At 34.4% G+C, this 10,049-nt stretch overlaps 2 protein-coding genes across 3 annotated transcripts; both read right to left on the reverse strand.

Annotated features, from left to right (window-relative positions):
* Positions 1–3,465: 3,465 nt before the first annotated feature.
* LOC105159900 (putative clathrin assembly protein At2g01600) lies at positions 3,466–8,303 on the reverse strand. Of its 2 annotated transcripts, none has more exons than XM_088883859.1 (15): positions 7,813–8,303; positions 7,630–7,699; positions 7,188–7,285; positions 6,922–7,060; positions 6,632–6,759; positions 6,019–6,111; positions 5,826–5,876; positions 5,500–5,565; positions 5,328–5,393; positions 5,102–5,182; positions 4,924–5,004; positions 4,614–4,793; positions 4,405–4,480; positions 4,177–4,292; positions 3,466–4,024 (listed from the first exon to the last, which is right to left on the reverse strand). In XM_088883859.1, the coding sequence occupies exons 1-15, from the start codon at positions 7,933–7,935 to the stop codon at positions 3,671–3,673; spliced, it is 1,722 nt and encodes a 573-aa protein (XP_088739985.1). In that variant the 5' UTR covers positions 7,936–8,303; the 3' UTR covers positions 3,466–3,670. The 2 variants fall into 2 exon arrangements, with proteins under 2 accessions (XP_088739985.1, XP_088739989.1); XM_088883863.1 differs by having other exon boundaries at positions 7,916–8,301.
* A 303-nt stretch (positions 8,304–8,606) lies between these two features.
* On the reverse strand, positions 8,607–10,037 carry CRR3 (chlororespiratory reduction 3). Its single transcript, XM_011077107.3, has 3 exons — positions 9,653–10,037; positions 9,328–9,467; positions 8,607–8,918 (listed from the first exon to the last, which is right to left on the reverse strand). Exons 1-3 carry the CDS (start codon positions 9,898–9,900, stop codon positions 8,794–8,796), a joined length of 513 nt encoding a protein of 170 aa, XP_011075409.1. The 5' UTR covers positions 9,901–10,037; the 3' UTR covers positions 8,607–8,793.
* Positions 10,038–10,049: the final 12 nt, after the last annotated feature.

Here is a 10,049-nt window from a genome sequence, read left to right on the forward strand (position 1 = left end):
CTTTTCTTCCTTTAAATCTTTTATGGGTAGAAGGAAGCTATTTTCATCTTTATATGGTTGGATAGTATTGTTTTTACATTTATATGTACCTTTGTGCTTTTGCTTTTCTACTTTGGTTGGTTTATTATTTCATTACAGGAAAGTGCATTCGGACATGGAATTTTTCTATTTGTTTCTTTCTTTCGGTTGCGCGTGCTCTTATCTTTTTCTATGAATTTGATGTTTACCGAATTTCAATAATACTTAAGATTATGATAGGGGTTAGGATTTTTATACTTAATTTAGTAAAGTATTTGATGAAATATAATAAGGAATTCAAGTACAAAGCTTGAGATGGGATGAGATAAATTTTATAACTCAGAGATGGATTGATTAGAATGCTTGATGGATTTTAAAATTTAGTTAAAAATTTCTTGTATTTTTAAAAATATATATAAGAAAATCCCTTTATTTTCTTAATTATAGCAAATTTGCTCCTCACTGTTAGTTGAAGTTAATGGTGTTAAATTTATTGTCAAAAAATCGTTATACTCTTATCAATTATATATTATTTCTTATTTTCATGAACATTGAATTTTTTTAATTATATAAAAATCGTATGATTTAATTATTACATCTCAATCGTTAGATATTATTAAGAATCAAGATTTTATCAAATTTGAAATGCATATATCTATAATTATAATTACAAAATATTATTTATAAAATATAAAAAATAACAAAATCAACCATACCCCCTCCCCCAACCCCTTCACGTCAGCCCAATGAAGTTTGGGCGACTGCGTCGTAGTGGCCGCCCAGGATAATTTTGGGTTTCTTTTTTGAGCTTTGGTCGCCATCGTCCAATTTTCTCTTTTTTAATGTTTTTAATAAATTTAAAAATTAATTTAAGAAAAAAAATAAAATTTAAAAATGATAGGAAAATTTTATTTAAATTTTTAAAATTTAAGAAATAGTAAAAAAATTATTAAAATTTTTATTGTAAGTACATATGCTAGTAAATTTTAAATAATTTATTAAAATATATTTAAATTAACTATTAATTTAAATTAGTTAAAAAATATTATTGTTATTGTTCATTAATATTTATATTGATAAATATTTAATTTTTTAAAAATGAACTTAGTATATTATTTTTTGTATTGTGATATTAAATTAATTTTTTAATTTAAATTATAAATTTATTAAACATATATATATATATATTTGTGTTTTGATATTTCAATAAATATATTTAAGAATAAAATTAATTATTATTTGTGAGGGATGAAAAATATAAAAAACAAGGTCAAAACTAGCAAAAAAATCAGCCCACTCTCACCACCCGCGAGTGCACCCCACCTTCCATTGGTTTCTAACGCAAGGGGGTTTTTGTGTTGGGTTTTAGAAATTAGAAGTTTTTTTTTTTTCTTTTTCTTAAAATACAATGGAGTTTTTAGCTACTTTTGCAAAACAGGAGGGGGGTGTAAAATGCACTTTGGCCCCTTTTTTAAGGGATATTCTCTTATTTCCTAGAAAATATGCCGTTGCAGAGATTTTGTCAGTTAATTCGATATTTAGAGGTGTTACTTTATACTTGTATCTTTAATCAGCTGGATTCAACAAGCAGCGTCATCCCTGCTAACAACTTTCAGAGGGACGTAGCTTACGATGTAGCTAAGGTGGATGACATTAAGTCAATTGATACAGATTTGAGTTTTGAGTGTTGCCTCATCAATAAAGTGGCATAATTTGGGCTGGCCTACGGCCGAAAAATTGATATTTTCTTGTTTGTTAAATTTAAATTGTAACGTTCGAAATCAAATATTTAGAAGGAAAATTTACACGGATACCCCTTCAAGTATTGGTAGATTATGTAAATGATTCTTCACTTTTGGATGATTACAAATCACCCATAAAAAGTGTTACTGATGCTTATTGTCGGACATTTTTGACCGGGAAAATGCTTAAATAAGTCAAAAATTGTATTGAAAACCCATTTTTGCCCACGTTGACCTGATTTCCAATATTTTGAACTTTTTATGGATCATAATAATACCCCTAGGAGTATAGATGTCATTACGAGACATGAGAAGGGTTGTATGTGCATTATATATTTTAAATTTTTTTAAAAGATCCCATTAAATTTGCTTTTAATTTAGGTTTAATTATACTTAATTAATCTATAAAAATGTAAATATTACACCCTTTTCAAAATTACATTTATATCTATAAAATTTTTATTTACATATGACCCTTTTTGTTAGAATTTGAAAAAAAATGCTGATGTTATAAAAAAATTATATAAATTTTTAATTTAATCTCTTATTCAATATTTTTCTGTAATATTTTTATACTTGTGTGAAGGTAAATATAATATATATAAAGTCAAATGAGTAAAATTGTAATAAAATATTATTATCAAATTATAGCTATTGAATAAAAAAATAACAGGTGATTTAATGAAAAAATTAATCATCTTTTGATTTTTTTTTAATTCATATATATATATATATATATATATGTATAAGTGAGGTTAACATGCATTATTGTTGCATCTTGTTCAAGCACTTCATTGAGTGCTTCAAGAAACAGACACAACAATAATATTCATCTCACCCTATATATAAAAGGTAAAAAAACATGACCAGTTTTTCCTTTCATATATAGTTACTGTTTATCCAATAATAGTTTGAAAATATATAATATTTTATTGAATGCACCATCTTGATTTTATATATCTTACATTTATTTTTTTTCAAGTACAAAAATGTTAGTAGGGAGATGATGAATGAGGTAAGTGTAATTATAATTTTTTTTAAGAAAAATGTAACAGAAGTGGTCCTAAAGCTGACGGACGTTTAAAAGTTGATGGAAACCAAGCGCTTGTAGTTAACTTGTAGCTGGTTTCGTAACTATTTATGGCTTTTGCCATTTATGTTATGTAATTCATGTTTATTATGTCATATAATTAACAAACATTTATATAAAATGATACGATTGACAATGTTAAAGAAGCACAATCTTCATTGATAATAGCAAAACTATAAAATGACAGATTATTGACATCATTATTTTAACTGTTAGTTAAAAGTATGTAGGAGGAAGAATCTGTTTAGAAAGTGAAAAATATATGGACTGCTAAAGATTGATACATTTCATCCCTTGAACCCTATCATCATCATCATCATCTACCACGCTTCTTTGTCCACCCCCCCTCCCCCCCAACCCACACACACCCCAAAAGCTTTCAGTCCATTGCTCATCACCTTTCTACTTGAGGAAGAGGAAGGAGTGGAAGAAAACACTTGCCTCAATAAAATGTTCATATCACGAGTGATGCTGCTAAAACAACTTTTTATTTATATGCTACATAAATCATGCTATGCTAATTATAATACACATATGTATCAAGTTTGCAGCATAAGCAACCACAAGAATTAACTACAATCACAGGCGTATTACACTAAACAAATTGACAACAGATGACGTATCAAGTATCGCATCAACGAACTGCATATTTTCATAGCACTGAGCAACTATTTTTACTACTCAAGACAAGTATATGATTCAAGCTCAATAAACAAACTTTCCTGTGGATGAATGCGTTCACAATATCAAACTCACTCATTTCAAATATACCAAAAAGTAACTAAGCCAGTAAGTTACATCCTGCATATGTGCATTTTTATTATGGAAGGCCGGTGCTCCCAAATGGATTGGTTGTTTGAGGGTGCACAGAAGGCTCAACCGGAAATGCTACGAACCCTGCATCGCCAAAAGGATTTTGTGGGCCCATCAGCAACTGCTGTTGCTGCTGGGCTTGTGGATAAGCAGGCTGAAATGGGGCAAATGGATTGTTTTGATGCTGAGACACTGCAACCGTTTGAACTGCTGGAGGCATGGCAACAGTGTCTGACATAGCAAATGGATCACCAACTTCAAATGGATTAGGAGCAGGTGCTCCGTATATTGGTTGCTGGGAAGCTCTATATGCGCCTTCATCATATAAACTCTCAAGCGTAAGTGAATCTAGTCCACCAACCTGCCATTCGATATCCGCAAATCAAAATTTTGTGGTACACGTATGTTAATTGCTCATGCAAAACAAAATCACCCTCCCTGAACCCAAACAGATGGAGAAAAAGAAACAAAAATCAACAGATTCACAAAACAACCAATAGCACAAGGACGTACCAACTGCTTCTCTTGAACTGATGATAGGTTGATGCTGGGAGTGGTAACCAGGGCGAGTTCCCATCCAGTTGGGTCAAAATTTGGTTGGGAAACATTAGACTCAAATGGTGTAGTCTCTGTAGCATGCATAAGATAATATCATACTTGCCACATTAAAGAGATAATGAAAGAAAGAAGTTTGTGAAGCAGAAATTCTTTTACAATCTATGAACATGCAGGAATCCTAACCAGAAGGAACTATGGCTAGAGCCAACGTGTTGCTTTCCTCAATCACCGATGCATCTTGCGTAGTCCAGTTCAACCCCTGGAATGATTTATTTATTTGTTTTTTTATCCATAAAATAGGATTAACAAATTGAACAGGAAACTGTAGATAGCAGAAGTTTAAGTCCCCAAAAAAAATAATTATACAAAATAACAAGTATGAAAGAACTGACCAGTAAATCATCTGTGTACAAGTTGGCTGGAGGAGGTTGAGGGACAGCTGCTTCAGCAGTCGACACGGCACCTTCATCGGACGGTGGTAGCCTGGGTTCCTCCTCTGACACTTTTGTATCATTAGAAGGTGAAGGAACATCCTCTTGGTTATAGGTCAGCATCAGCCTTTCTGGATATTCCTAATATAGTCCGAAAAATCATATTCTTGATGAGTATTAGAGTAGTAGAGCTAAAAAGGTAAACCTATGCGATTTGCATATGGGAGAGATACGCTACTAATAATGTGTGCAATGGAATAAAATAACTAACCAAGACCTCACTTGGAACAGAAACCATTCTTGGAGCTTCTCTTATATACTCTTCCATGGTCACTAGAAAGGACTGGGGAGGCTGGGGAACAAGAAAATATTTGAATATATATGGATATGTCATCTGGAGCTCCAAAACAATTAGAGATAGAAGACCAAATCTTATACAGACTGCTTACCTCTCTCAAGACAGGGAACTGGAAATTTCTGGCAAGTTCAAGTCCTTTACAGACTTCATAGAAATCAGAAAGACCATCAGCCTGTGATAAGAACAAACAATTATGATGACGCACTGGAAAGCACTTGAAAGTCCATTAAAGTTTTATCAAGTAATGGCTCCAGAAAACATAAGAGGCCTAAATGGAAAAAAGCTAATATTGAGTTTTGAAGAGCAAGAAAACCTACCTGCTGTCCAGCTCTTTTATAGATATCTAGGGCTTTAATGGCTTCATGTCTTGGCATCTCAAAAAACTGAATGCAAAATCAGGAAAGGCAAAGGACAATTTTTTAATATGATTAAGCAAATAGACATGCATTGATCAAGAAATATAGACCATTGGGAGTATATTGATATCACCTTGTCAACAAGATTGATTATTCCATCATTTATGGCACAATATATTTTAAAGCTCTCTTTGAGTACCTAAAATTCACAAATTGAGCCAGAAGAATAAGCCATCCTTAAAAACATTTTAAACCAACTGTGCTATAGAGAAAATGAAAATATAAAGGGCCTTCCTTTCTCTGCCTCCAGCCTATCCTTCTCCATCCCTCACCAATGCATTCCATTTTGTCTCAAATTTACTGTTTACCCTTTACTTGTAAAGATTACAGATTTTCAGGTAAAACCACATCCATGCAGACACAATTTTGGTGATGGAAGGTGAAGAGAGAGATGCATACCAAGGCGAGAGCATACTGAATCATGTAATTGCCCACAGCTGCTCCTTCAGGCTGTTCGCAGTAATAGCCAGTCATGCAGTATTCACTTATTATTGTTACTTAGAAAATCAGAAATTACAACACGGTGAAAAGGACAGAAACTGAGAAATGGTTATTCCAAATGATATGATAGTCGTTAAGGTTCAGAGAGTACCTGACAACCAACAAGACGATATAGCAGTTGCTGCAAAGCAGGCAACTGATCTAAAAGTTCTTCACCCATCAAGTCTCTTGTTCTACTGTAACCCTGAAAACAAAATAATGAAACAAGAGATACCTCTCAGTTTATATGTTATAAACAATGATGTGCAATTGAGGTACAGCTTTTTAAAAGCAGGCATTCGCTTTCACATGAATTAGGCGTGACAATAATACCAACGTGAAATTCGCTGCTGATCATGTTAAAGGTACTCTCTAGGGTGGAATTCAAACTTACAGACCAGAATCCGTAGCCTAAGAGATCTTGTCATACATGTGAATGGGGGAAACAGATTGTTGGAGATCCATAAGTAACATCCAAATCCTAATGTTATCAAATTCTAAAGAGAACAAAATACTATTGATAGTCAAATAATTGGAGCTTCACTAACTAGAAATAATAGAGACAACTTTCTTTCAGGTAATTCTTATTGATGAATAGGTTCAACTTAAACAATCTAGTGTGATCTTGTAATTTTTTATTACACATTGCGTGTAAAAAAGAATGGACCCACAGTTTACTGGGATGAGGAAATATTTACACATACCATAAAAACAAAAAAAAATACCTTATCTTGGCCTTGTGCTGGTCTAGGAAGGCGCTCGGCTTCAATGTCATACTTAAGTACCCTAAAGCATTCTAGTCGTTCTTCCAAGAAGAGGCCATATGCTCTTACCCAGGCAGAGCAATCCCAAGCTGCAAAAGAGAGGAAAATATGCATTATGGAAGGTCTAACAGCACAGCATTTTCTTGCTTTACTCCTCATTCATTCAAGGCTTCAGCGTTATTTTATTGAATAAGTCAAGAGGCACAGGGTGCTAGAGTTAAGAGCATAAACTACAAGCGACAGCTACTTACCAATGGGACTTGAATCATCCTTGAAATTAGACATTTGGAGGACACGACCCCTCTGTTGGAAATTTAAGAGTTCCTCTCTGAATACTGGATCACCTTCTCTCAATGTTCTATGGATAACTATTAATGTCTTTAAAGCAACCTTTCAAGAAATGGAAGAGGGGAACCGTGGATAGATAATATTAAGTCCTTTGCTAGACTAACCTGATACAAGAAGGAACAACAAACACATAACAAAAGATTGATGTGAAGCCAATCAGGATTCATACCGTCCAATTGTGTGTCTTTGCCAGTCGTCTAGCAAGTGCATGTATGCAGTATGCAACATCAGCCCGAGGCCGTATTGCAGATGTGGCAACCATAATTTCTGCAAGAACCATCCAAATACTAATAATATTGATGCCAGTGTCTGCATACTAGAACTCGTTTATATAAAATTTTCAGTAAATCTCAAAGCTCCTAAGAGCAAAGGCTCGTGCTTTTTACATTTTGTAATGAAAAAATGGAAACTGAAACTGCGCATAGTTTCCAATGGGATAATAAAGAAAGAGGAATGGTCAGTAATTCTCCCAAAACCAAATACCAAAAACCATCTGCAGTTGTTCAACCATTTATCCTTCATAATAACAGAAGACTCAAGAAAGTCCATACCACAAACGAATGGATCTCACGATAAGAATAACTGACAGAAAACAAAAAGAAAAAGCTCACTTCTGAGATGTCTGTCTTTGGGTGGATGCTCCACATGATTCGTAGCCTTGACGATCGCCACATCAACATCCTATTTTTAGAGCCGAAGACAAATAATGAAAAAGAAAAAAAATGAAAAGCCCACGAAAATACCATCATGTTTCACAGTTCAATTTGTTGATTGCCAATGATTAAAAGATGCACCTTGTGCTTGATTGCCACATTAAAACTGTCGCGCGACCACCCCAGTAGAGAAAAACTTAAGCAGATATTTTGATGATCAAAGAGAGAGATTAGGGAAAGAGACCTTGAAATCTGAGTTGACATGGGCAAGGCCGACTTTAGTGTGGTCTTTAAGAGCACCGTATGCTTTTCTCCATGTCTGAAGCGTCCCCATTTCCCTGCAGATCGCCTCTGTTTTCTCTTCTTTTCTTTTATGAAAATTAGGAGTCTGTCTCACTGTGTGATTTACCCTTTCTTATGATTTTTCCTATGATTTCTTCGACTGTTTTTTCTCTCTCTGTCTCTCTCTCTCTCCTGCTATTCTGTTGCTCGAGAGAAACGAAGACTATTAAATGGATTGTTGCTGATGAATGAAAAGAAATGGGAAATGAGCGGAAGTATGACACTGTTCTGGTTAGTACTATTCGCTCGCTGTGTTTGTTTCTGCTTCTTTTCTTGTGTGAATAATTGAATGAAATAAATATTTTCCTAGGAGTTTTCGATGGCTCTGGTCGGATGATGATGACAAGTGACGACATGTAAACATAAGATGATGATTCTTTCTTCATTAAGAATAAAGTGTACATGTATTGTCAGTAGCAAGACTCTCATTACATACCAAACAATCTGGTTTGGTTATTACTTACTTTTCTTTTGCATAATCAAAATCTTGATTTTGAATATGAGCGTTGAATGATTGGCATTTAATAGTTTTATTTGACTTTGAATTCAATGAATTGAACTTCTGGAAGAATTCTGTTTTGGATGGCTTTACATATTTCAACACATTCTCATTCATGGTGCAGAATCAAAAGTCAAAACACATTTAGAACACCACTTGTTCTGTATAGTATGAGGCAGGAGGAGGAGGAGGAGGAGGAGGAGACGAGCATTTAGTGCTAACAGAACCAAGATTGAGACAAAAGCAGCAGCATCTTGATGCAAGGCAATATACACTATTCTTCATGAAATGAGATCCTCCAGAAATGGTATGTCAAAGGGCAGCTGTACCATCCCAGAAGCTACAGTAAATGCAAATATCCACACTGGTATCATCCATACAAACATACCCATCAGGATTTGCTTTCCTGCAAACCACAAATCAAATCCACCTCAGTTACTTTTGTTTCTAATGCAATTACAAGAACCAACTCAACTGCACCTCATGTTTTCTTTTGCTGATTGTAATGAAAATCAAGACACTGCCTTTTCAAGAATGATTGGAATCACCTTAAACTTACATACAAAGGCTAATAATCTGCATAAAGCTTTCTGAATCAATCCCAGAAAAACAAGGATATAAAACTCCACCTCAGCTTAACACTTGAAACCAAGAAGGAAGCTACTACAGGCATATAGATACCAATTCAATCTCCCCATGCAATGAAACTTTTGCCAAAATGGCGTGTGTATCAACTTGGATTCAAATGGAGATCTTCAAATCAGAAACCCATTCACACATATGAAAGCCATATGAAAGGTTAAAAAGAAGATTACCAGCAGAACGAGAAGTCCGTTCCGTTCGTTCAATGAGCCATTCCCCAGTCTCCCTTAGCTTCTTCTCCACCGACCCTTCACTTTTCCCCACAGATTTCCTCAGCATATTATCAAACATACTCTCCTTCTCTTCTGCTTCACTGCAAATTGGGGACAGCCGCAGACAACACAACCAACAATTTTTTCAAGAAACCAAAATCATTATAAGTAATCTAAAACAAAGAAAAAGGGAAGAAGAGTTTAATTCTGCCTTGAGAATCTTGTTCTTTGTTCTCATAGAATTTAAATGAGAAGATAAAAACATTAGGGTTTTGCTTCTGCTTGCCTGTTGGTGTCCCTGTCCCGAAAAATGCCAGCACCAATTGCTCGTTCAATTTCCAAAACAGAAGGCTGCTGCGGCCCCTGTTTTTGGTAGACCTTTTCTTGAAGTTTTCTGCTATTTGCTTTTTGAAGCCGAATAGGTGGCTTGAGATTGGGATGAGGAGAAAGAGAAGGTGAAGAAGATTCATTAGGTTGAGCAGAAGAAGCCAGAATTTGAGGTTTGGCAATGGAGTGGCAGTTGAGGATAGCCATTATACTACTGATACGTACAACTGAAAGTACAAACAAAGCTTCCTTTTTTATTAGTTTTTTCTCAAAGGTATTTAAAATTCTGATAAAGATAAAAAGAGGGCCACACCCACACCACAGCCATGAGTAAATATCTACGCCTGGCTACAAAT

The sequence above is a fragment of the Sesamum indicum genome, linkage group LG1, assembly GCF_026168435.1.
Source record: "Sesamum indicum cultivar Baizhima isolate 11 linkage group LG1, ASM2616843v1, whole genome shotgun sequence".
In the NCBI taxonomy this organism is placed as follows: domain Eukaryota; kingdom Viridiplantae; phylum Streptophyta; class Magnoliopsida; order Lamiales; family Pedaliaceae; genus Sesamum; species Sesamum indicum.